Below are 27994 nucleotides of genomic sequence, written 5' to 3' on the forward strand. Positions count from 1 at the left end.
ATTTAATCAAACTATCAAACTTCAGATGATTTAGTTTTTGAGACTTGAACAGAGTACATCATACAAGATTGTCAAATATAACCAATTGCATACAGAAATATCTAAAAATAATGGCTTGAACTAAATGTGATTAAACTGGGTGACAAAATGTACTATACATAACAACAAAAGTATACTTTAATAACATTACATAGATATGTAAAACGCCTTACTCTGAAAAATAAACTTTTGATACATTTTTTTTAAACAAAATAAATTAAATATTCATGACTCAAGTTGATTATAAATGACTACAGCTTCATTAACTGTTCTTGGATAAGGTGTCGGTCAAAAAAGACCTCTGCTGGTTGGAAAAACATTTACTGCATCTCAACATGCTACTGACTAGTGATGGAAACCTACCTAAAAAAGTAAAAATGATGACAGTTATTCAGCTAACACTGAAACATAATTCTTCCATCCCTTGCAGTCTTAGGCAAGGTTTGCATGCCTTTTAAAAAAAGGCTTCATGAAACTTACCAGTCTACTTTATATCTGAACAAACGGGGAACAGAAGTGAGGGATGGAGGAGGGTAATGTATATAAAGGATAGTGGTCAGCATTTCAAACATTATGCATCTTTGACAAACAAAAGGACAACCTGAGTAGGAGTATAAAACCAGCCCTTTTGTAAATCTTGAGTACCATTTTCATCCTCATCGCCAGGCAGAGCACACAGAGCCTCTGTGCTCCGACAGCTGATTGAGTGGAAGGTAAAATCTATTTTCTGTGTTTCAGCGACGCCTCGAGTAGGAAAATCGAAAAGTGAACTGCTGAGGAAGACCTGAATATCTGCGATTAAACTCACACACTGAAGTTCCTTGTCCTTTTTGTATTAAGTGCACAACAAGGCTTAATGGATTTTTTCTTTTTAGTGGTGTGAGAATCTGACAGGTTTAAAAAAAAAAAAAAAAAAAGCACCAAATGTGGACGTTTGGGTGTAGTAACACGGTGTGTATCACTGGCCGCTGTTTTTCCACATGTGTCTCCCAATATTGTCCAGCTATGGGAAGAGTTTGACAGTTTTAAAGAGTAATGCCATGTTAACTTCACTCAGGAGCTGCTGTTCAGTCCGCAGCTCGTTGTCCCTGCAAGATACTGGATCAGTCAGTTGGGGGATATTTGGCACTACAGCTAACACTGAAAATGAATGTGTTGATGCTGATGTACTTTCCCATCCACGTGGGAGTGAGTGTGTGTGTGGATGTCAGTGTAGATTTTGGGGTAGATTTTTGGTGGGATGGTGGGCCCTCCTTGGCTGAGGAGGAGCTGCTGTTGCGCCAGGTACTCCTCATAGTTCATGGAGCTCATGCAGTCTTTCTCCGGGCTGGAGGAGCTTGACGACGGAGCCGTGTAGCCCCTGTCCCGCTCTCGGTACGGCAGCCGGTGGGAGCTCTGCAGTACCTGTGTGGACGCAGCCGGAGGGCTTGGAGGAGGACAGTGTTTTCTGCTCTGGCAGAACCAGAGCAGCACTGTGCCAAAGATGAACACTATTCCAGCAGGGATGCCAATGATGACAGGCCAGGGGAGCGAGCTGGATGCTGGTGAAAATATGGGTGTGATGGGAGGCTTTGTGTCTGCAAAAGAAGACAGGCCAAAAAGAGAGAAAGCTCAAAAAAGGTTTCCAATTCTTAAATGCTACCATGTTTTGTTTTATTGCAAAGGTTAAGTACTTTAAGGCTTTTCTGATTACTGAGTTTAATTGTTTAGTCAATTAAAATGTCAAAGAATTGTGGAAAAATGCTTGTTTTGTCCGACAAACCCCAAAAAAGCCTTTACAACCACATGAATCAGGGAAAAGCAGAAAGGAACATTTTTCCTTAATAAGTGACTTAAAAGCCCCAAAAAACTTGATTTCAAATCTTAAGGATTTCTGACACTGAACATTCATGACCATGTAGGCAAATTCAGAAAAAAAAACCTTCTTTAGTTGTTATTTTTATTAAGAGTTAAGCTCTAAAAACTCCTCTGATCTGCTTTATCAGAGCTGTGTGGAAATGGTTTAAACAAGATTTGATTTGCAGTACTGGCAAGAAAAAACACAACTATCATCGCATTTTGATTCAAATGCTGCTAAATCCTGACCGGTGCAGAAAATGTGAAATAACAAAACTGTTTAAAGTTTGGCAGAAATTTGTGTTTGTGTAAGAGTCCATTGCTTAACATAAAAAGCAGACAATTGGCTTTCAGGGACTTTTGAGGATTAATCAATTATCAAAATTGTTGTTGATTGATTTGCTCTCTACTAATAGATGGAGCAGCTAATATGCATAGAAAAACCTGAACCTTATCAAAAACTAATAGACAGGTTTTTTGTTGGCCATGTGGTTAAGGCAGCAGCCAGGATCCACAGTTTAATTTCTTGTCATCTCTATTATCAGCTGTCCAATAACAGCATAAAATTAGCTCAAAATAATAATACGTAACAGGTGATAAACGTTGTGTGTGTTGGTGTTTTTTGTACTTTTTACTGACACATGCATTTTCATGTACATTCCCTCTGATGTTTCTGTGTTATGTGCGTGAATTCTTACAGACCAACATACAATCTACAAACTGATAGCACAGATCTCAGTCTGAGCTGCTGATGTGTTGCTCTGCAGCATGTTTATAACACTGACCCACAGTTAACAGACAGGCCTCACCTGGCAGCACAGTGAGGAAGGCGCTGCGGAAACTGTAGCCCATGGTGTTGGCGCCTAAGCAGATGTACATGCCAGCGTCCTCCTCCTTGGCTCGGGTAATAAGCAGCTTGTTGAGGTAGGAGCCGTCGGGTCGTGACCACACCTCCCCCGTGGGCAGCACCATGAATCTGTGGTCTCCCACCTCGATGGTGGAGTTGTAGCGGTTCTCCTCGTTAGACTCCACGCGTTTGAGCCACTGAATGACCGGCTTAACGTCACTCCTCACTTTGCACTGGAACGACGTGGTGCCTCCATAGTCCACCGTCGTGTTGACCGGGTGAGTGCCCGTCAAAATAGGCTTGGAGTTTGTCCTCTCTGCACAGACACACAGAGAAACACTGTCAGCACACAAACACACACACAGACATCTTTTGGCATGACAGGTCTTCTGTGGATAGATGAGGTCTTAGTTGTCCGTACTGTTATTAGCCTGGGGCTTAGAACTTATAATTGACAGAGAGGGAAGAATACCACATGTAACACAAGAAGTATGTGTGATTAGTTTCCTCTCTTTCTTTGCTCCTGGTTGTACAGCACACATTTCTCATGGGACGGGGGGGAGCAGCGGGTCTGGCAGACAGCTGGGCTTTAATCAGCTCCAGATTGGGTGGAGGGTCTCTGAGTTGAACAGTCTCTCCCCCCCCCCCCCCCCCCCCCCCCCCCTCACATGATTACACAAGCACATTCATCCATGCAGCGAGGATATGAATAAGACCTGCTGATCGCAATCAGAAGTCAGGAGTAGGTACATCAGAGAGAAGATTTTTTAAAGGTTACAGTTCTTCCCCAAATCAGACCCACTTTTACAGTGATTACACCTAACACTGTGTGAACGTGGACTACATCATCCCCTGCAACGATGTCCAGAAGATCACAAAGTATATCTGCACAAACATCAGTAATCACTTATATTAATGTGCCTTACGTCATCGGTTAGCTTTAATATTTCCAGGTGAACATATCTGGTATGCGTTCAATGTAATCACCCCTCAGCTCAGTTTCTGTGGGATACTCACGTATGACCTCAACTTTGTACGTGGCGTTGATTTCCCCCGCTCGATTGGAGACCCTGCAGGTGTATCTGCCATTGTGCTCTGGCGTCAAGTTTTTCAGACTTAGAGTCCACTTTTGGCGGGCCTCGCCGGCTTTCTGCTCCGAGAGCGGCTGGTCGTCCTTCAGCCACACGATGTCCGGTCGAGGGGTTCCACTGGCCATGCATTTGAGACGCACTGAGCTTCCCACAGGACGGGCTATCACCCTCTTCCTCATCTTAGCGGGCTGGGTGAAGCGAGGACGCACTGCAAACCAAGGAGCATGGAAATTATGTTAAATTTGGAAGATTTCCTTAGTTACATAAAAACGTAATTTATGAAGACTGACTCCAGGTTGCATGGCAGCAGACTTACCAAGTTTTTCTGACAAGCCATCAGTGCCCAGCACAGACTCTGTTCCATCGGTGACCCCGGGTCCAGTCTTATCAGATCCTGAGTCGTCTGTTGACAATGCAAAACAACAGTTGGTCTAAAACATCAAGAAATCTTTCGGCACAGAATATAAATTAGTGTAAAATGGATACAGTGGCAGAAGTAAGACACCTTAGAAATTATCAAGAAGGGAGGTGGGAGTTAATAACGTTGACAAAGATGTGTGTCCATACCAAAGAGTCAATTAGTTTTTTCTTTGTTTTTTTATCCCAATCAGATGTTAAACTTCAATAAAAGTCATTATAAAAGACATAATAACATTAAGGTTCACCTTGCTTTTTCCAGAGCTTTCAACTGCAACTCAAGCACTAGAAAAAGTTAGTATGCATTCATTTAGTTAAATTATTGAACTGTTTCTACAAAAAAAAAGATTATAGGTGTGTGATGTGACCTGTGTACTTTGCATAGACTTCTATTTAATCTGAGGCGTTACACAGTAGTATTTTATTAATAGCTGCATGCTTTTTAAATGACTACATTTCTCAGCTCATGTGGCGATATTAAGGACAGATTACAACACAATGTTGTAGCTGTTCTGCTACTTTTGATGCCTGTATTAACTTTCCATTCTTAACTTTTGACAGTGTCAAATCAACAACGACACAACACCAAAGAGCTCAAGTGAAGTGTTCTTGGCTCTATCTGTGTAAATTTAGCATTTATAGATAGGCTCCTCTGAGTGGGGTGCACGCTCAGGTCATACTCTGTAGCATTTGGAAGTAATATGATCAGTTTTCATAAGCCCGGTTCCAGGAGACAGCTGTGGAGTTTATGTCATTGGCTGACATCATGCAGTGGGGCTAAGACGGGGCTTAGAGAAAATATAATGAGTGAAACCTAATCGACGGTTTGTGATGCGTATCGAGTCAAGCATTGATGAATTAACAGAGCGGATCGGGTTAGGCACCAATCACTGCCACACTGTGCAGAAGCAGACGTTAAGAGGATGATTATTGAAGAAGGGCTGCTTTTTAATGATTTTAGAAGATACTACTGAGGCATTTCTTCACATTAGTTTAACAGTGTATCACTCAGTGTGCAAACAGACAAAGCCAAGTTAACTATGGGCAAAAGTCAAATCTACCAGCAAGTCCTGTACCATACCTTGAGTACCTCTTTTTTATTTCAGGTTCAGTGCCGCTTCATGTCAAATATGTCTAGATGCAGTTTGGCACACTTGATTCCCTCTCAGGGTTTGATTAGGTCAGGTAAAGAGGCCAGATGTGACTTCTTACCCCCTCGTTCTGCCTCCCTCTGAGTCCCCCCGAAACCCTCCAAGCTCTCTAGGGTTCTCTGGGTACAAACCCTCCTTTGTTTGTCCCCTGCAGCACCAAGCCCAGCCATGATGTCATGGCTATTTGAAGGGGTTTAACTGGCCAACTATAATAACCCATTCCTTTAAAAAACAACCTCCACGGGAAGAAATATTTCTCTGTTGCTCACTTGGGCTCTACGCATTCCTCCCGGTTCCTGAACCTCCCAATCCAAACAGAACATGGTCCCACACTGCCGGGGTTTTCTTTTTGACTTTTTTTCCCCCTGAATCTATTTCCTCTCTACTTTTTGGCAATTCTGGGGAACAATGGCGCCCTTTATGCGTCTGTCTTGTTAATGCTATCCCTTGCCACTATTGTCTTTACACAATGTTGGCTCACTAGACTGCAGACAGGGGCGAGGTAGACTGTCTTACGATTGTTATTTTAAGAAGATTGAAAAGTAAAATAATCAGTAAATAAGGAGTGTCTGTCTGAAATATATATGAGGAGCCTCTTCTTGTGTATTGGAAAGTGTACAAAAACTACATCTCATCATGGAACCAGTGATCAAATGAAAACAGACGTTACATACTGAATGAAATCAAAACAGACTTAATTCAATTACAGAAGTCATGATTCAAGAACATGTAAACGCTCACAGTCAAACCATCAAATTGTTTGAATGCAATCAGCTTTCTTCCATACAACTTGAATCCATTCATGGCTTCGCTACAAGTGTTTGGGGTCTGACGCCATCCCCTCCCAGTTCATTCACAAAAATCACAGCCACAGGAAACAGGTCACTACACACTCCCTGCTGGCCTCCTGTGCCAGCTGAATCACAGGAAAAGGCCTGATGGTTTAGGGTCACAATGAGCTCCAGATGTTGATGGGGACATTGTAATGTCCAGGGAAAGTTATGCGCAGTGGCCTTGCATCACACTCTGGAAACCTCCAAACAGCTACCACATGTAATCAGTCACACACGGGTCAGTTTATCCAACAGTTGGCCTGACGATGTCTCCAGAGAGGAGTGAAATGAAAAATGTGCTGCAAGAGCCAACATATTCATGTAAAAATAATCAGCGCTGCCAGTCCTGTGTTAGCCCTGCAATATATTATCTGTGCAGGCATAAACATTAAAATCCAATCCTGTAAATGTTAATATGACAATCCCATGTTAATGCTCATATGTAGCCTGCTGTAGCCTGAGCAGCTGAGGACGGAGAGGTTGCTGCATGCATTGGCCTATTCTGACGGGGGAGCTGGGAGGTGATGGGGCCAGTTGTCAAGAGACCACCCCAAACAGGGACCAAACAGCCAGCTGGAGGGATTGAGGAGGCGCCATGTTGCACTGACTGACCAGATTCTTCAGATAGCTCCGGGAGGACAGCCTGTCCGCTGGCAGATGGGAAGAGGGATATCTCTCCAGCCACTGAGGAACCCCCTCCCTCCACCCCCACACACTTACATCACTCCGTAAGCCCCTCACCCGCAAGCCCCTCATCTCACTTCCAATCTCACTCCATGTCTTCGCTGTCTCTTTATCTTACTGTCTTGGCTTCTCTGCTGGGGCTCGCCTCTCCCCACTCCGGCTCCCAGGCGATGTTTAAAAAGTTATGCTTTCCACGTTGGGCCTTGAACTTGAACAGCTGCCAGGATTTTGTCGACCCTTCTCCCCTGACCGGCGCTATAACTGACTGCAGTTGTTTCTCTGGCTTTTTCGCTCTGTGATCCAGTAAAAATAATAAACTCACATGATGGATACTGTATGTAGAGCTACGCTGGAAGCTACTCCTCATTAACAGCGTTTCAAATAAATAATCTATCTTCTCTGATCCTGGAGCAGCATAGCTGGCCTCCCAGCAGGTCACTACAGTTAACTGCATGCAACTGAATTAAAATGGCTGACAATTAGCTGATTCAACCTTAATGGAAAGTGTTGCTCATGATAATTGCAGACTATTTGGCTGAGGGTATTTTGACAGTGAGGCCCCCTAATCTTTGCAGTGAAAAGGCACCCAGAATGCAATGCACCCCTGATGGAACAATTATCTATAAAAACAAACGCTGTGGTGATGGCCTGCCAGCGCCTAATGGGATGACAGACAAGCGAGGAGGAACAGGTGAGGAGGAGGGGGGTGCTCTTGTGAGATGAAGACTGGCCGGTGAGTTTGTAGAGTCTGTTTGTCACGCAATCACCACCACCAGAGGACACGTAGTTAAAATGGAACAAACCAGATCAGGATTAAGAGTCAGGCCAGGAAGTCTCTAAGTAACTCCATAAAGGGCAAAAACACACTCCTGATAAAAATCTCATGGAAATATGCTTCTGAGAAAGACTTATGATTGAACTTCCAAAGGTATTTTTTTCCTAACGTAATCACAGTGTGGGAGTGGAGCAACGCATGCAGTCAGGTTGAACTGATTGTCACGGCAATCCCTGCCAGCTTCATCACAGCCGTCTTAAAAGTGTTTTCGTTCAATATTTCGTTCTCACTCAGTCACACTGCAGCAGAAGCAGAACCAAACCAGACAAATGATCTGTCACATAAACACACCGCGGGGAGAAGGTTGTTATCTATCACCAAGACTAATTGTGTGTGTGTCTGAGTGTGTATGTTGGCTTTAATTTATCAAAATCATCATTCTTTACCTCCCAACTGTCTCTTTACTCTCCAAACTGAATGCAAAGATAAATCTCATATGTATGTACAGCATTTGGCTTTGCTGCAGAGACAAATACAAAAAAAAGAATCAGGCTGTTTAAAGAGCACAACAGTCAGGGAAAGTTTTTTCCCCTTATTTATATTTGCTAATGTTTGCGCAAGCGCTTTCTCAGCTTACAAACTCCTCCAAGAATATCGCAGCCAAAACTGTGAGCTAATTTCTGTCCTCTGGGTTTGTATGAAATAAATCACAACACCAGGTTCTTTCAGCAGAGACCGTTATTACTTCTTTGCATATTTCCCTGAACCATCTTTATCAGTATATAATATATATTAAAATATGAATTTCAGTCATTATGCTGGTATGATTGCAGCCAATGGAGAACAGAAGAAGCTCCAGATATCGAAGGATTAGATAAATATAAAGCATCCAGTGAGTTTATTCTCAGTTTATTAAAAGGTAGTTTGGAAGATTTTTTTATTTATGTACATTCTGCATCAACCACAGCTAATCGTTCTTTTTAATTGTGGACTGGATCTTTCACTTTTGTATGTGCTTCATCTTTTTATTAATGTGCTCGCCTTCATGGATGCACATCCAAGTTCTTATTTATCTATTTTTTTGTTTAAACTTTATTTTTCCTCTAGACATTTTTTCCACTGCCATTATCTTTCAGTTTATACTCTTGAACTTGCACTTATTACTTGCACAATTTCCACTTCGACTGACATTCAACTCCTTTTGCTGCTTGAATATCAACTGAAACCTCGACTTCTTCCAGCACAGCCGTTTTAACTTTTGTTAAGTAGTAAAGTAGTTATATTTTGACTGGCATTTCAGCTAAAACTATTTTAAATGTTTCAACTGTGATTTTTTGGCAGCGAGCACACTTATTTTTTCTTTTCTAATTTATTTCAACTTTTTGATTTCTTCACTGTGACTTGTAATAATGTGTATGTGACTCACTACTTAAAATCATTAAAACATAAATGCCAAAATAAATCTTCATCATCTATTCTCTGTTTTGATTAAAATGTCAGCAATAATTAACTTATTTTTGGACTATGACCAATCTATATTCCCACCGACTCTGCTAGGTTTACCTCTTAGGCTTTGTTCAAGTTCCCCACTTGAAAGACTCCACATTTATTTTCTGCAGTGGAAAAACATTAAGCTGACGTACTCCATCACATCAAATACAAAACACACCAAAGAGTGTGACAGCATCCAATCAACAGGACCTTGAACCAAACAACAAATGACACAGTACTGGTTATCCGTCACATGATTGATTCTGAATGTGTTCAACTCAGAATAACCTCTGAGTGCAGCGCAGACACAGACATACCCACGTCTGACTTTGATAGTACAGTATATAGCACAACTGTGGTATGAACCTTGACATTATAGCTGGCTCTGAGCCTCAATCTCCAACCGTTCATTTTAGCACAATCAGCAGACACCCTCGCTTTGAACTCACCGGCAACTTCATATTGAGGGAGACACTAAAATAAACTTTGGTCCGGTCTATTCCCGAATCACAAGCACGCTTTACGACAACGGTCTCCGTTTTCTGAAGTGCTCTGTGTTTTCCACATCTGCCTGATTATGGTTGTTCCTCTGAAGTACGGCTGTCACAAGACCAGACTGCAGCTCCTCCTGTGAGAGAGAGCACATACTCTGGCCCTAATTAGGCATCTTAGAGTAATTAGACTAAACACAGCCTTCACGCTCCACTCCGCTCATTCATCATGCTCTGCTCTAGCGCAGAGGAAATGCACTGTAAGCACATGCACAAATACACACGCGGGGAACACATTTGAACAGCTCGGTCAGACCTAATCCTTCAGGCCTCATTCAAGAGCTGCGCCAGAGTCTGAAGACAAAGCGGCGCTATTACATTGGATGTGTTTCTTCGAAGCTGCAGAGCTCCTGCCTCCACAGAGTGTAGCCTCAGGAAAAGGAAGAGGTTCAGATCCAATTGAGTCACAGAGGATGAAGTAGTATGAAACAATATCCCGTGCTGCTGTTGACTTTGGGCAGAGAGAGGTAGGGGCTGTAACACATACAATAGATGAGAAGATCCACCACTAAACCTCCATAAATCCTCTTGTTTTAGACCTCGACCTCTAGGGGTAATGCTGTATTTTAACATTTGAACTGTGGTGAGATTTTAGACTGCAGCGAAGTGTTAAAAATATGGTTTTGAAACACTGCTGCAGAATATGATGTAGTCTCAGAGTACAAATCTGGACTAACTCACTGCTGTGGTCTCTGGCTATACTTACCAGACAGGTGACTTTATGTTTCATAGATGCTAAATTAAATGTAGATTTTAAACTAGAATGATACATTTTATAGCCTTCAGTGAGCTCATCTCAGAAACCCGAATAACAGATTGTATAGATATCTATCCATATACACTTACCGATGACGATGAGGGTGTAGTTGATGTGAACGCTGCCAAAGCCATTGGTGGCTTTACAGACGTAGATGCCCGTGTCATCTGCCTCCACCTCCTTGATCTTCAGGCCCATGCGGAGGATACGGAAACGGATCCAGCCGCTGTGAATGTTGCGGTCATCTTTGGTCCACATTATGAGGGGAGGAGGGTCTCCTTCCACTGGGCAAGGCAGCTTGATGGGGCTCCCGAGGCGGGCCGTCTGTCTGTGTGCGACTTTCTCGGACACCCGTGGAGGTCCTACGGGAGACACACACACACAAACACAGACACACTGATTATAACCGTAAATTTTATGAAACCTGTTTTTCAAAACCCTAATATGGTTTTTAAAAAGCAAAACAGATCATGTGGTTGAATCTGCAGCCAGCAATGACATTGAAAATGGGCTGATACTATTTTTTACATGATATTCTATATCTGTAAGCATTTTGGTGCCAAAAACATAGAAAGTACATCTCGATTCCCTACAGTTATTCTCGTAAGTAGGGAACATACAATGAAACATCATCTAGACCAGTTATTCCAAACCTTATTGACCTATGACCCCTTAAAACAAAGCAATGATTAATTGTGACTCCTGTCACATGTTGCACACGTCTTCAAGATATGATTGTTCCTTCTCAGATTTTTATTTTTCAAGAGTAAAAAAAGGAAAGATCCAGATTCCTAAAAAGAAAAAAACAACATTTTGCCACAAATTATATGTTTTTTTTTTCTATTTGGCAAAACAATCTCACCACGAGCTCCATCTCAATCTCAAATTTAGTCGTTAACGTGCTCAGAGGAGCTGTCATGGAAATTTGAACATCTACATTTCCATGAATAAGATGTCATAAGATCAAAAGCTCCAAACCCTTCAGGCTGGGAGTCACTGATCTGGACCACAATACATAAAACCGTCCAAAAATATGAACCAGACTTTTAGGTGGGTTAGCAGCTCTAAAACTGCGGAAATTCACCCTACTTATCAAGTTCTATGGAAAAAAATGTGATGCGTACATATTATAAAGTCAGTTTTAGTTTTGTTTATTGTTTACTGTATAACAGAAAAACATCCTTTCTATCAAACAAATATCCAAAACATAATCTTAGCCACTAAATTTGATGGATTTACTAACCAAACTATCTGAATTTTCCTGACTAAACAGCTCTAAAAGCAGCTGGGTTATGGGCAGATGGTATGAGATAGAGGTAATTTGTCATCTTTTTGTCTGATTACCCAGAAATATTGAAACCAGATTGTAATAATTGGACAAGGCCTGTCATTCAGTGCCTGCACAGAGAGGGTAAAGTGTTCTGGCTCTGGTTTTGCGTAGCGTGCAAGAGATCAAAGCGATGAGGGGGGCGGGTCGCAGTGAGACGGACAGCAGCCTGTTCTCCTTGCTCTTAGTTGGCTCAGGTCTGCTCCCTCAGATCTGGTGAAGTGGAGCGGGCCGAAACACCCTGTGATGGTGTTAGGGGTCCTGCACTGCTGCTCGCACAGCACCAGGCATGAACTAACCCCCTCACCCCACCAAAAACTAAACAAAACACTGATTTACTGAGCGGACTAGACACTGAAGAGAAACAGGAGGATGAGGGGGGAGTGAAAGAGGGGGAAGACATGCAACCAAACCCTATAGCTGCAACACCCCTCAAAAGTACACAGAGCGCAGTCTGTGCCGCAGAACAAATGGCCGGTCTGGTAGCAGTAAAAACAATGGGGAGGGTAAGTACACATGGCCTCTCCCAACACATACACACACACTCAAACACACACACACACACACACACACACACCGAGGCACATTCCTGTGGTGCATTTCACACATATGGTAAACAAGAACTTCATTATACTGATGGGGCTGCAGTGGGGGAAGTTGACACAGGTAACTCCATCTGGACGTTTCATTCATCACATTGTAGACAGATGTATCTCAGCTGCAGGTACAACATCTGGACTGCTAGGTCACAACCTCTGACGGTATCAAATCTGGACGCACTCGTATTTTCTAAATGACTCAAAAAGAAAAAAAAGATTTATACAGTGCCACAAAACTAAGTGGAAAAAAAGGGAAACTTGTGAGCGTAACCCAGTAAAAGCCCCTTTCCTTTTTTGTTTCTATGTCTTTCTCAACCAAGCATGAACACACACTCAGAGTTTTCCTTCCTCTCGGTGGATGGCCTTTCCTGGTCCAATGCGTGCACAGGAAATTGGAAGTGTCATTGTTTATGTCTGTGGAGAAAACGCGACCGCAGTCTTTTTGGCTGTTGTCAGCTGGCCCATATCTCACTCCTCACTGCTACCAGGAAAGCAGAACAGAGGCGCTCACTGTTCAGTTTCTGCTCTGCAGCCTCTGCTTTTTAGGACCACAAACAGGTCACAGCATTGGCTTGGCGCTGCTCGGGGTTCATATGGACCGAGTTGATCCGCCTTGTAAAAACATAAATACATTTCTGTCAAATCTTGAACAAATAGGCTTCAGTTATCTCCTTATGGGATGTATGGTCCCACAAGGCTCTCAATCATGTGTTCCTTTTAGAGTAATGGAGGGGACTGACAATGCCTGATTCATGTCAGAGGTTTGGTTCAAGCAAAGTGCCAAAACACATTGACCCTGCAAAGGTACTGCTACTGTCAAACAAAGCTTTCTAAAAGCTGAAAGGAAATGACTTTGAGGTTAACAGTGCCTTTATTATATATTTTTCAAATTTTAAAAAATAGAAAACCTCTAAAGGTTTGATTTTTGGAGCATTGGACACTTCTTGTGTGCTCAGCGCTCACCTTCAAGTGGAGGATTCTTGTTTAATTTTAGCTGTCCGAGTTTCTTTTAGTGTTTTTCTTGAAAAGGTCAAATGGCGTTTATGTTGGTGATGCAGTAAAACCTTGGCTAGATTAGCAAAGTTTAGTAGGCTGTGATGTTTTTTAAACAAACTGTTCAGCAGTTGGGGAAACACACATATGCTCTTTCTTACAGAGAGTTAGATGAAATGATCTCTTGTCTTTGCTCTAAATATAAAGCTACAGCCAGGAGACGGTTAGCGCAGCTCATCAGCTAGCCAGGCTGTCTAAAGGTTATATCAGCACCAGATAGAATGTTTATTGATGAGCTTTAGCAATGCTTGTAGGTGGATTTTGTTACATTATGACAAGCTAGCTGTTGCATATTTAGCAGGCAGATGAGAGTGATATTAATATTCTCATCTAACTCTCAAGATAAAACAAATAAATGTATTTCCCGAACTAGGGTATTCCTTTAAACGTGCATCTTTTATTTTGTTGTATGACTGGTGTATACTTTAATTTCATTGGGATTTTCATGATTGTTACTATATATTTCGTTCAGGCATAATCGTGATAAAGGTTTTCATAATCTTGAACGTGGATTATACGGGACCACTCCAGCTTTTGAGTTTGAGCTTTTTGGCTTAATAAACTAGAAGGTTTTGGCTGGTGCTTAAAAGTTCATGGAATGTGCAACAAATTGTTTCCTCCCTCCATCTCCGCTCTTAAAAAAACCTTTTGAAGTCCTTTTGAAAAACAGGGCTTGAAGAGGTGCTGAAATCAAGGACAACGTCTGAATAACTTAATAAGTGTTTGTACTGTGTGCATGACCGCGATCCTCTCTTCAATAGGGACTCTCCTCCGCCTTCTCCACCTCCTCCTTCTCAAGGACAGGTTCCCTTAACCTTGGAGTTGAAAGCACTGCAACCACACAGAAGTCCACTGTGGCAAAAAATAAGAAAAAATCTGAGAAAAGCAGAATTATTGCCTTATCTGCTTTATTGTAAGATACACAGTTTAAGATATTCGAATGCAACATGTAATCAAACCACACTGTAGAAAAATGTACTGTAGCTGCACTTTTTCTCTGCTGTTTTAGTTCCAGTATTCTGAGGCTAACTCCTGGTTGCTGAACTAAGCATTATGGTGCTCTACGGAGGCTGTGATGACTGGGAATCTGCCAGATTTATGACAAACTGGTGAGTGTTTACTCAAATTGTTTGAATTGTTAGCTGCTTTGTAAATGGAAAATGATACACATGACCATATGGGCTTTCCCGTCTTGCAGCGTCGTTACAGCTCTCCTTATTATAGCCGAGCTCCATGCGTGAATGGAATCTTTCATAGCGCAGGAAGAGGAGGAGGAGGCCTGGCGACTCACAGAATTAGCTCTGTTTTTCTTTGCTCAATTTGGTGATGGATTATTTTAAGAGAAAGGGGCGCATTCAATAAGAAGCATTCTTGTGATTCAGACTAAATATAGCCGTTTTTACGAAACCTTGCGAGCAAGTTAAGGAACCGTTGATCTGACGTACAGGCATCCGTGGAGGGAAATATGGTATGAAATGTCAGAAGGCAAATGAAAGAGAAAGACGAACACAGGGGAAACAAATTAAAGACTACAAAGGCTGCCAGCAATGTTCAGATATGCTGGCACCCCTCTCCTCATTTATTTTCTCTTTTGCAAAACACCTGTGGATTTGTAATGATGTGTACATGCGTTTTTCCTCCAATACACAGCGCTTTGGTCTTTCTAGCCATTGCAAACATGTCAATAAAGGCTGGGCTTGGCTGATGACAGCCGCTCCAATAGCGTACACCTGGAACTTAACCAACCGCAAAGAGAACAACTTGATAATGCACGCAACACCGTCTACACAGTGCAGGACATGGTTATTCAAACAGCACTGTAAACATCTCCTAATAAAAAGGATTTTAGTCCTTAATCTGCAGTCAACTGCAAGAATTTCTTGTGCATCAAAAGGCTTTTGCACACTGCCAGACTGTAGTGATTCATTACTAAGATAAACACTGATCTGACTGAAAGTGTCTTCAATATGTGGTATTTACACAAAGGATAACAGGCAGAGAGACAGATAGAAGCTGGAGAATGCTTCCTCCTACTCAGCAGCACTGCGTTAGCTCAGTAGACCGTACAAGAGCAGACAGACCTCAAACAGAAAAGAGGAGGGGGTTTAATGGAGCCTGTGTTTCAAGGGAAATATTCTATCATGCATCTCTTAAAAGCTCTGGAGCACTTGTACAATACAAATCAACAAAATGGATGGAAAGAAGTAAGAAGAGTTCAAGGAAATCAGAGTGCTGTGGTAGCCGAATGGTTGCAGCGCATGCCACATAACCGCAACGTCCCTGGCTCGAATCCGCCTAGGGACCCCTGCTGCATGTCATATCCCCCTCTTTCCCCCCTGCTTCCTGTCCGCCTCTCTACTGTCAACTGTCAAATAAAGGCAAAAAAAGGCCAAAATATATATTTAAAAATAAAAAAAGAGAGTTCAAGCAAAGCAACAAGAGAGGGAAGAAAAAAAGCAACACCCCCTCCCCCCACCCCCAACAAACCATGAAAGCTAGAAACTGAATCCAAGGCCAGTGACTTCACTTGAGAATGGAGGGGTTGGTTGAAGGCAAAAGGTGAGGCAGACACCGCAGCTCGGGAGTGTGTGAAAGTCCGGAGCTTCTGTTCAGAGCCTGCTGCTGCGCTTGGCTATACATTTCACATGCAAAGATAAAAATCGGCATAAAATAGTGAGAGAGAAAGGGGGGTGTGGGGGTGCAGGAGTGGGAGTCACCTTGGCAATTCAAGAAAGACAGCGAGGTGAGGGAGGAGGGGAGGGAGTGAGGGAGGGGAGGCAGTGACAGGGTGAAAGGGGACGGGATACGTGGAGTGGCGGTGGAGGCTGTTCTGACAGCAGCGGGGCAGCGGAGGGTGAAGAATGCCGTCTTTTCTTACCCCTCCAGACGTCCTGCCCAGCAACTTCACCCAGTGTGGTAATCAATACCTGTTATTTTCCCCTCTCGGCTTTCCAATCAATAGATAAGAGCAGGGTAAGACCAGAGGGGACAATGGCTCTTTCTTCGGCACCATCTGATGTGGGCTGAATAGCAACTGCTTCGGTGGTGGGAATGGTACAAGAGGAGCTATTGGGTGACATGAGGGGGACTAGAGAAGCAGCAGGAGAGGGTGGAATAAAAAGAAAGAGGTAAAGAGAATAAGATGCTCCAGTCAATCTATCTGATTAAAGCAGACTCGCTGGAATAACGCTGCCGCTTGTTTTCGGTGAATCTGCGTCTGCTTCTTCCACTTATGGCTCCAGAATAACAGGCTCCTGCCGACCCCATCAAAAGAGAGAGAGAAATTACTCCAGCGTCATAAAGCTTCTGGAAACATCTCCATCACGCGGCCTACCCCTTACAGGCCCTACTGTGGAGCCTTTGAACTCTAAGCTGCTATATTTCATTAAACTTGACTGCCTTCTCCTGGCCCCTGCTGCCTCTGTCGGAGGACAGAAGCATGTGTGTATATGTGTGTGCGTGTTTTTGTAGAATCTGTACTACTGTCATCTGTTGTTACAAATATCCACCGACAATAAATCAGTCAATAAATTGTGCGGATGTTGTTTATTTTTTTGAATATTGCTCATCAATCATTAAACAACGACACCTCTGTCACCATTGTAAAAAATGAACACACACGTAAATGAAAACAACCCAAACAGTCAGTCGCCAAAAATGCAGCGATTTCAAGTTTGAGCCTGTTGTTATCACCATCATCTACTATTAAACTGATCACGAGACTAAATGTGTCAGGTTTATAGTGGTTTACTGTCTTAGCTAAACAGTTTCCCGGTAGTTTCCCGGACAAAATTCTCCATTCAGTGATTTATTGATCCTTTGATTAAATGAAAGGCCTCTTTTAATTCAGGTTAAAGACTTTCCGTAAGGAAGCCATGCCTTTCCATGCCTCTGGAGGTATGGAAAAGTATGGAGGAACTATTTGGAAAGTCTTTAACCTGAATTAAAAGAGGCCTTTCATATAATGTTTGGAGCAGCTATTTTCTTTCTTATTACTAGACACTGTTTAAGTTGCAGTGAATCAGTTCATGTCCTTTTACCTGCTCTACGACTGTACAGAGTAGACGTTTTCTTTAAAAAGTGCTCACAGTTATGGGTTATTACTGTATTAGTAATACTGCTGTCAAAGAGCCTTTCTTTGCCTGCATACAACATAACAGCACTTCAGCACCTGTAGTTCAGTCCTTTTCTCATTTTCTTTAGTTGATTTTTTTGTTTCTTTGCCCTTCTTGTTATCCTTGTGTTTTTTTTAAGCATTTATCCATGTCAGGTTATGTTCACTTTAAGATAGAAAAAGACGACTAATTCCCTGCCAGTATATGAGTGTAATGTAAAAAAAGTCAAAAAAATAAATGAAATTCTTGAGAAAAATCATGTTAATCATATTGCACACTCAGTAAGTTACTGTTCAAATATAATGAAGCAACAACTGATTGACTAGGAGAAATTGAAATCCAAAATTATCAATATAAACCTACAAAAGCCTATAATAGCCCAACACTGTCTTACTCTGTTTCTGAAGGAATGACAGATAAAGTAACCTTTCCTAAATGTTCTTAATAAACACACTAATTCACTGGCATAACTTTTCATGCAAATGTGAGTCTGTAATTCACTGGTCTTGCCCCGTCATACAGAGCGCACAGTGAGTGGCACTCTAGTCGCTTTATCTCACTCCATTAGGCTAAGGCCCGGTGCACACACAGGGGCTGAGTGTGTGCTTAGGGCCACTTATCAGGGAAGAGGCAACAGGAGGGAGGCTGGGAAGGGAGAGAAAGGCCAGATAGAGTGACAAACAGAGACAGAGAAAGAGGGGTCAGAGGAGGGGAGAAAAGGAAAATGAAGCCGAGAGGAGAGAAGTAGGGTGAGGGTTAAAGTGAGGAGGGTTGATTTAGAGAGTGGCGGGGAGCAGAGGCAGAGAGGCCTCCTTTAACACGCAGCTCATAAGGAGAGGAAGGCTGCATGGGGGAGTGAAGCGGGGATTAGGTGGGCCCAGGCGGCAGTAACCAGGAATCCCAACAATCTCACACCCCGCTCCCTGGCTTGGGCTCAGCCTCAGCCACATGACACACTCGAACAGACCTCTTTCTCCAGTACAAAGCAGGGCACCAAAGAGCACCTGTTCATTACTGTCTGTCTAATGTGTTTGGAGATAGACCGACCACTTGGCACTGAATGGGACATTGTGTGAACGCTCACACATGTTGGGCTGCTCTGGACCACCTGAATATTGTATCTTACCCTTTCTGTCACACATACACTCACAAACATACACCGATATGAATGACATTGTTCTGTGGTCCATTTACCTCAAATAACAAAGAGTGTTCAAAGATTAAACACCACACACTCCTTCCCCCAGAGCACTGGCTCCCAATATGTTCTTGAGGGGGTTGAGAGTAGGGCTGCAGCTAATGATTATTTTCATTATTTATTAATCTGTTGTTATTTTAGTGATTCATCGATTAGTCGTTCTAGGTGCAGTTGTAAGACAATCAACAGGACAAGAAGGCAGGAAAAAACATTTATTCTCCAACTTTTATTTTTTGATATTCCTTTACTCTAATGATTCCCAACTTGGGGATTGGGGCCACAAAGGGGGTCCTGCAGACAAGGCGGACTGGTCACATATTGATTAAATTCATATAACAAAGAAGAAAGAGTGTCTTGAATACTAAATTATGTTCATTTTCTCAGACTTTTCTCTAATGCTTTCTTTCTTTTTTAGTAAAATACTAAATGTATATATTTCAACAATGTGAGAAGGTAAAACAACTATATGGATGAAGTGTTCACAGACCACAAATTATGATTAGGGGTCACAAGCAGACATTGCTGTTGGGTGCACACCAAAAAAGGTCAGGAACAACTGCATTTAATATTTTTGTGTGAATTCATGAATAATCTTCCTTTTTCAGGTCTAAAAATGTATTCAAAGAAAGCAAACAAACATCGTTCACTTTCGAAGGGCTGTGTATCTTTAGTGTAAGTGCTTTGTATGTTCTCTGATACTTTGAGGAATATTAACTTTTTTTCCTACAAAACCCTTTTTTCATTTATTAAAAAGAATCCAGATATCTCAAATGTTAAATGTTGTCTCAACACAAGCAGCCATACCGGAACTTAACCTGTCTCAGAATCTGTTTGAAGAATAAATAATTGTATCTGAGCAAGCATTAGATATCAGCTTTTGTCATCTGTGCTACATATATTTCACTCTGTAAGTTTAAAACCCTGGCCATTTCTATTTGACCTGGTCATATCCCACAAGTATATACAACTGATAACGATGGGTCACAAGAGGAAATTGCTTTGTTTTAAAAGGAACACAAGACAAAAAAGTTGCTTCTCGGACAATACAAACAATGGCCCGTTACATTGCCTCTTCACTACGGGAACTCTGTTGTTGTTGTTTCACAGCTTCCATCATCAGTCAACAGCGAGGAGCATCCTGCCACTCCCTGCGTGCCTCCTTTAACTTCCTTGCATTCCACAGCAGGGAAAACTAACTATTTAACCTGTGTTCAGCTCATTGTGTTCAGTCCACACAGTCGGAGTCCAGTCTGGAGGTGCAGAATGAGATACAGATGTCTTATTAAGTCCAGTTACCGTTGCTCTGCGTTGGTCTGATGCACTACTAACTGGCAGAGAAGCTGCTGTAAACAAGACCATTTTTAGCCAGACACGGTGTCACCGACAGGCCAGTGTATGACTCTGTGTGTTGTTTTGGTCACAATCTGTGTGATGATGATGATGACCGAGCCTGGCGCTGAGTGCTCCTCATTTCTCCGTCTCTAGGAACCCTACATCCAGCGTACAGTTTGAGGATCGGCCAATCTCCATGACACTGGGAAGCGCTTTACACCAGCGCCTTTGTCAACAAGGCCTTTTCAGGAGAGGACTACTGACAGACCGTGATGTCGCCCGAGTGTTTGGGCAGAATGGAGCGATTCAGACAAGGGGCGGCAGGGAGGGCACAGGCTAGGAAAGGAGCGGGTGAGGGATAGAGAAAGGCGTGTGAGACACAGACGAGACAGAGCGGGGAGAGAAAGAGGGGGGAGAGAGGCGAGGCGAGACAGAGGGAGGGGGCGGAGGAACTGGCAAAGCTCTCACTGACAGCAATGGGGCCTCCTGACAATCCAGGAATATTGTCTGAAATCAATCTGTCATCATGGAGCTGTTGAGCCTGTCATTACGATGTGGTACTCGCCCTTTCAGAGTGACAATTTGTTCAGTGCTTTCCCAGTTCACCTTATTACCGAGCTGTACAAAGGTCACTGCCCTCTATCCATCTCTGTCTGCCAGTCTGGCTGTCTCGCTCTTTATTAATCAACTGTCCACACTAAGCTATACAGTCCTTTTACAAAGGTGCCCTGCACAGAAACAGGCAGCTGATGACCAGACTAGATGAAATGCTGCAGGGACTTCTCTCACATCATCTAATCCTCATATTTCCAATTATTTAAGAAAAATGCAAAAATGTCTTTAAAAATGACACAGTAAGCAAAAAAGAACTACCTAATAATCAATACTGACACAAACTAACAGTATAAATGGAGCAGTGCCCCCATCTGCCAAGCCTCTAACTCCAAGTACATCCAGATTGGGGCTGATCCAAGGCCCAAACTCACATCCCCATGCATGAGGAAATCAAATCAGTTTCACTGCATGGTGCAGAATTCCAGTCTGGGATAGCAGTAGCCTTGCTATAAAATATGACAGATTATAGTCCTTGCTTCTGAAATGAGTTTTCCTCCCTCGTACTGTTCCACTCTTCAAGTCAAAGTGGGGACATATTTTTTCCATTCATTACAGATGCAACGGGTCCCCTGCATGAAAGATCTGGGCCTCTTTGCCTCCTCGCCTCTGCTGCAGTGTTGAGAGAGACTGCCGCTGGAAACGGGTGCAAACAAATTCCACCATGACAGCTTACACTCTTGCAGCGAAAGCTCCTATTTTGACGTACTGTGACAAGCAATCGCCCTTATCAGACCTTTTATAACCTCATTCAATGGGGGACAATGCACAAAGAATGTCCGAGGTTGCTCAAAAGAATCCCTAATGAAAAACAAAGTGGGAGTGAAAAAGCCAAAAAGCCATGTGGGGTCTCATTGAAGCTCATCGGAGGTGAACTGAAAGAGTTGGGGGGGCTCAAAGGAGAGGAAGATAGAAACTGGGAGGGAGTGTGTGTCAGAGGCAGCGGAGGCCTCATTCAGAGCTCGTTATCCCAGCTGGTCCCTGGCTCGGCTTTCTTCAGGCCCGGCCAGCCATCGCTGTTGCCACCACCATAACTTTCAATCAACCTTTAACTGCAGAACAGCAGGGTTGGTGTGTGTGTGTGTGTGTGTGTGTTGTGAGGGTTTGTCAGGACAACAAGTGATTTCTAATGAAATCCCCAGAGAGAGGAGGTGGTGTTAACAGAAAAACAAAGAATGGGGAAAAACTTCCAGTGTCGATTTCTGGCATCAGATTATAAAGACGACCAACAAGCTCATACAACACACACAACTGCTACATAATATCATAAACAGAGGGGAGAGCAAGAAAGACTTGTCAAGAAGGAAGAAAAGAAGTAAGAAAAACAAAGAAGGAAGCTCATTTTCAAATGACACGCGGCAGGCACGTCCTGTCTGCCTGATTTGGTATTCTGATAAGTAAGCGTGAGACTACAGCAGCACAGATTCAAGCAGGCTGTGGCAAGTACAGCAAACAAGCACACATAAGATGGGGCAGATAATATTTCTGCAGTTTAAATCAGCCTTTCATTCACTAACATCACAATGTCAACTCTCATCCAACTTGTCCAAACCTGCTCGGTCCAAGCAACATCCCGAAGGCCACCATCTCATAAATACAGTATAGTTATGTTTTGTCAAGACAGAAGAAGGTTGTCATGGCACTTTTGTTGTGATACTATAGTGATACTATAGGTACTTTTGTGTAAGGTGGCACAACACTGAAAAGAGGGGAAGTACAATGAGACGGCAGCGCTGAAGAAAAATTATGGAGAGGAAAGAAAAAAGATTCAAAAACGGCAGGAGTTTCTAATTCTGCACCCCCTGCCTGCAGCTGCATGAAGACCCGCGATCCGAACCATAAATCTAAATGTTAAAATGTACAGGAAAACCAAACTGGCTTCTCCTGTTGAGGGGTGAAAGAGGAGAGCAATTGGAATCTCATCATTTCACTTACTAAAGTGACTGAGTGAACAGCTGTGGAGTACAAAGCGGGGAAGGAGGAGGGGAGATGGTTGGGAGGAGAGGAAGGAGGAGGAGGAGGAGGAGGAGGAGGAGGAGGAGGGGGTGGGGGTCTCTCCACGACTTGGCTCCTCACAAGAAAAAGAGAAAACAGAGCGAGCACTGGAGTAATGAAGGAGGCTTAGAAAAGAGGGGTTGCGCAAGACAAACACTTCCCACTGTGGGGCTGAAATGTTATTGTAAGGTCACTTGTAAGGTTCCAGTGAGGCAGACCCTCACCCCCACCTACGGGCTCGCTTCCAGCCACTCAGTCCACTCTCTAAGGCCAAGGGTGTAACACAGCAGCCTGGCCTGTGGAGTCTAAGCAGTGTCCAGTATCATCAGATGCTTATTTAACAACCAACCAACACAGCTAGCTGTCAATTAGCACAAATCTTTTTTATTCATATGTCTGGTAGATCGTTCAAGTCAAAGTGGTTGATTGTCATCTGAATGCTGATTGCCTGACTTTTCGTGAGCGGCTTTGTGGGTTTTGCGAAGGTTAACGGGAGCAAAAGGAATTCTATTTAACTCAACCCAAATCCATTCAGCCAGCAGGAAGAGTGTGTGTGGTCTGAAAACACATCCTGAGCCAACTGCCCAAACTAATGAGCATTGTATACATGTAGTCAATAGGATTTTATCCAAAAACACAGAAAAGAATAAAGAGAAATTCTCCTCATGTGCGTCTGAGCATTAGCATACAGCTGAGAAGGACAAATACTGAAAGTGGACAATGCCCTGTTGAAATTCCACATGAATGCTAATTGAAGTGGCCATTAAAGTCAGTCAATGAGGGAGTGCTGCTCACGAGGATTATATGACCCTGCTAAAGTAAACACCAACTGACCTCCATTATGACTACTTATCACGGCTACAGCCCTTTCCTTTCTTTCCCCAGCGAGGGGTGAAGTCTGACACATTCCTCTCACCGAATGTTTCCTCCTGAACTGACGGGGTCAGCGGCGTGTGGTGATAGATGGGGGACACGGATTGTTATATATTTCCGTGATAGAAAAACCAGGGATCGTAGCAAGAAGGAATATTAATTCCACCTGGTTTGGAGGAGAAGTAGGTGGAGCGGGAATAGTTGTTGGTATACCTCTGAGGTTTTCCAAATTGCTCTGCTCTCCTTGGATCTCTCATTATCATGACTTTTCTCAGGGCAATTTCAGGCTGCTTAATAAAACACATGCATATATTCAGACACACACACACACACAAAAAACCCCCAGCTCTTGCTCACTCTCGTAACTTCTTCTCACGCACCTCTAAATGGCAGCGCCTCAGCAAAGTGAGTCCCCCGTCTGCTGTGGGCTCTAATAGATGGCAAATACGTCCAGTCTACAGGGATGAGGAGTGTTTAAAATGAATTACTGCTGCCCTGTCCAACCTGGGGGACTGCCACACATAATAATCCATCCATTGTTCTCTGCAAATGGACCCAGACTTGAAAAATAGGGGCTATGGAGAGCTGAGAAAGGCTGGGTGGGAGTAAAGGTCAGCTCATGCCTTGTTTTAACGACAGCACATTAACTTAACTCACTTCCTTCAACTTAACACTGGTAATAAATGCGAGGAAATGTAGAGAGAAGGGGGGAATAAGAAAGAGGACATGTGTAAGAAGGACGGCGGGCAGTACTGGGTGTCTGAATTTGGGAGAGATTGGAGGTGATGTAGTGAAGAAGACGAGAGGTGTTTGACTTGGCTTGAGTTTTTCTGTTTGGTGTGGGCAGAAGAACAAAACTTAACATGACGCTGATTTTATTTCTAATACCTCAATGGAGCATTCATGTGTGAATCATGCAGGGATTACCATAAACATCTTACACAGCAGCACAGCAGAGCCTTATTTAAGAGTAATTCTTTCTCCTTTTCTCCCCCCCTCAGTCTTATTCCCAGTTGGGCCCATGATCCAGAACACGACTGTTACACCTTCTTACTATTCAGGAGCTATTTAAAAAAATAAGAGGACTTTGGGGCATTTGGTTACTGAGAAACTAGCCTCATTACGGTTAAAGGAAATGGAAAACTGTCATGAGGCCAAATGGCCTTGTGATTTTAAAAGAGCTTGGCATACAATTTATCTCATAGTACCTTCTTGTTATGAAACCATGATGTAACTCTCCTATAAAATGTATATTTTCCAACAGCAGTTTGCATGCTTTAAATTTGTCCAGATGTCTCCAGAGGTGAAGCGAACATTTGTGCGGTACTGAATGCAATAGATTCACAGACATGCACAAAAAGACTGAAGACTGTATAAGACGCAGCATTCACCTGATTCTGATTAAAATGCATCAAAACAACACCGTTTGGCCTTTGTGTGTATGTGTTCATTGTTAATTAATCCCGGTACATAACAGAGACACCTGGTGCCTCTCTTTTTCTCCCAGGGTGCATTTCTGTAGGTCCATATGTTCAAGGCTGCTGCATTCCACAGTCAGTGGAGCCCAGTGGTCCCCGGGCCTGTCACCACATTAGAGGCTCTGCTGGGACACATCACTGAGCACCTCCTCCAGCTGCTGGGGGTGGCGGAGCACCAGAGGGAGAGGAAAGGCACAGGGACAGAGGAAGTGCAGGGGTTCCTGTGAGGGGGGGTCTTAAGAAATAATTCTTGCTTGGCCAGTCGCAAAGTCTTTCCAGTGGGGGGGGGGGGGGGGTGACTGACAGCAACAGGCTTAAAATCGTTCACCCAAACTCGCTGACTTCTCAGGTGCATTGTTTGAAATGTTTAGATAACACTTCCAGTAGGTTTTTCCTGTTTCACACATGAGTCAAAGGAGGCCTGCCCTTTATAATTTAATTTACATTTGTCAAAGATGTCATCATACATTGTTAAATTTTACAGGGACAGTTTTACAGCTTTGCTGGCCTTTGCTTCACTATAAAAAAAAAAGTCAGAGCCTCTGACTGTATTTCACAGGATGTCAGAGTCAAGCTGTTGGATTTGGACTGTAACACAGAACTCACTGTATCGGTGCTTCTGCTGGGAGGACTCTGGGATATTTACACTTCGCAGGCAAAATGACCTCTCATTGTGCAAAATCATCTCAGTCAGACTGTCTGCCAACTACATATCTGCTGATGTGTCTATCAGTCTGTGCATCTGCAACCACTTTGAGGGACAAATTATGAAAACCAGGCTGTAAATTCTTCCTTTTTGTCTGAAACTGAATCAAATCAGAGCCATCCATCCCCGCCTCTCTGTCAGATTCCCCTTTGGGTTTCTCCTTCACTGACATCTGTTAATCTGTAAACATACAAAATTGTCTAATCTTATTTAGCCTTCACGTCTTGTTTACTTTTGGTTTAGTCGTGCCGTGAAGGCACGGCGGCCACGCTGTGAATGAAGCATTGTCTACAGACCACAGATCAAATCTCCCCCTCTAAACTGCCGCCAACCCCCTCCTGCCCCCTCTACCTCAAACCCTGATAGCCACATGCAGGTATTGTACCTATCAGACGCCTCTTGAATTCACTACCATGCTGAGCGGGAGAATAAAGAAAGTGCTATGGAGCCTGCTTGTTTTACCAGTGCATGGTCTTCCGGGGAAATGTGTCTGGCTTTCAGATCTCTCTCTTTAAAGCCTGAAGTTTCAAATTTTGCCTCGGTCTTTGACTCATACCACTGGATTGCATCAGACATGGTTCAGTAGTCAGTGACGGTGGATGAAATCATAGAAATTGCCTCGACAGTTATTCATGACCTGTTGACAAGCTCACTGCAAGTTGTCTTTATAAAGCAAAGTATTGATACTGGCACAATAAACAGTGTAGTGAATTGTGGTCAGACTGAGGTCTCCCATTCTCACTACTTTTTCGGTCATGAGCACACACAAAAAAAAACACACACACAGGCTGAAGTGAGGCAGTCTCTTGGCCAGCCGCGGGAGAGCTGGACTCTTTACACTGACTTGCGTTCTTTCACCCTGGGAAGCTGATGGATGATGTTTGTTTGGTTTAGCTGTAGTGAATGTGCACACACACACACTACCCTGACTACAACACACACAAACTGGGGGTAGAGACTGGCTTGCCCTCTCTCATTCCCCTGCCCTGTGTTGATTTTGGGTTCTGTTTAGAGGTTTTTTTGGTTGTTTTTTTTTTGCAGTTTTCCATCTCTTACTTCTCTGTGCAAAACTGTTAAGAGCCAACTGAGACTTTCTTCATACTCACAAGAAACCAGCCAGTCAATCTGAGCTATAATGAGCCATGAATCTGGAGTTACCTTCCAGTTTTAAAACACGCTAAATTAAACATAAAGAATGAGAGACAGTTCATGAAGCTCTCACCTCTTGCACAGTCGGTCAGTAAAACAGCCTCAAAGATGAACAGCACAATCTTCAGGACTACCATACTGTCCAAAGATGACTTCATGCTCCCTAAAATCTGAAAGACACACGGTCACAGTGACACAGCAACACAGATACATTAACAACATTATTAGAGCATTTGGAAAATACATTGCTCAAACCACTTCTACACACAGGACAGTCATTTTAAAAACACATTAGTGTCAATGTGATAAATTTGATACAATATATCATTATCCAGGACAATAATACTCCCATTTACAGTTAGTAAATGTAGTATCCATATCACTAACGCGATTGGTCTGACTTTTTCTTTAGTTGCTTCCCAAACTAGACTCCATAGACCTTGTGGAGTCAGTGAGAAGGTCTGAATGGTCTAAAATGGACCCAAAGTGGGGTCAAAATGCAAATAAGTTAATAAATAGTAACATTACAGCTACAGTCCAACTACGGTCAGACACTTTGGTTTGAGGGCTGTCTGGGACTTTTTATAGAGTCCTTGTAAAGTAGGCTTATTATTCAAATAGCTAACAAAGGTTTGAGATTTTAAACTGTACATGAAAACGTTTGTTTTTGCAAGTTTCTATTAGCCGTACTTGCATTAAACTATCACTGCTGCCCACTTATAGCTTGGGTAAGCATGCACAGAAATAGGTCGTGTTAAATAAAAAGAGATAAAAGGAGCAGTTTATTTATGTAGCTGACATACCTGGATGCTCAATGAATGAAGTCAAGCTCGTATCAGCCTCTTGACAGAAATGCTTTCAGCTGAAGTCCGTGTTGAGTCCATGAATCAACAGTGTCAGTGGGCGACTCTTCCCGGACCTCTAACGGACCTGCGAGCGCTCGTCTCTAGGGTAAAATAGCGGATTCAAGGGCTGAATCAAACGGGAAACTTCCATAAATCGCAGTAAAAGTCCCACATGCTAATTAAAAAACACCACGGGGCAGTCCAGTCTGTGTAGTCCGCTTCGTCCACCAAGTGACTTTT

The 27994-nt window shown here is 43.1% G+C and overlaps 1 protein-coding gene across 1 annotated transcript; it reads right to left on the reverse strand.

Annotated features, from left to right (window-relative positions):
* Window positions 1-14: 14 nt before the first annotated feature.
* On the reverse strand, window positions 15-27990 carry LOC134000808 (fibroblast growth factor receptor-like 1). The gene is made up of 7 exons (XM_062440294.1): window positions 27713-27990; window positions 26983-27079; window positions 10562-10834; window positions 4130-4216; window positions 3740-4021; window positions 2685-3038; window positions 15-1616 (listed from the first exon to the last, which is right to left on the reverse strand). The coding sequence occupies exons 2-7, from the start codon at window positions 27065-27067 to the stop codon at window positions 1174-1176; spliced, it is 1524 nt and encodes a 507-aa protein (XP_062296278.1). The 5' UTR covers window positions 27068-27079; window positions 27713-27990; the 3' UTR covers window positions 15-1173.
* Window positions 27991-27994: the final 4 nt, after the last annotated feature.

Source organism: Scomber scombrus, chromosome 19 (genome assembly GCF_963691925.1).
Source record: "Scomber scombrus chromosome 19, fScoSco1.1, whole genome shotgun sequence".
In the NCBI taxonomy this organism is placed as follows: domain Eukaryota; kingdom Metazoa; phylum Chordata; class Actinopteri; order Scombriformes; family Scombridae; genus Scomber; species Scomber scombrus.

Bases quoted from the DNA above. Each gene is read 5' to 3' on its own strand.
- LOC134000808 (XM_062440294.1), bottom strand. From the start codon at position 27,067: ATGAAGTCATCTTTGGACAGTATGGTAGTCCTGAAGATTGTGCTGTTC. The intron at 4,217-10,561 runs GTAAGTGTATAT...CATTGTCAACAG, and splicing joins CTACACCCTCATCGTCATCG to ACGACTCAGGATCTGATAAG. The intron at 4,022-4,129 runs GTAAGTCTGCTG...CTTGGTTTGCAG, and splicing joins TGGCTTGTCAGAAAAACTTG to TGCGTCCTCGCTTCACCCAG.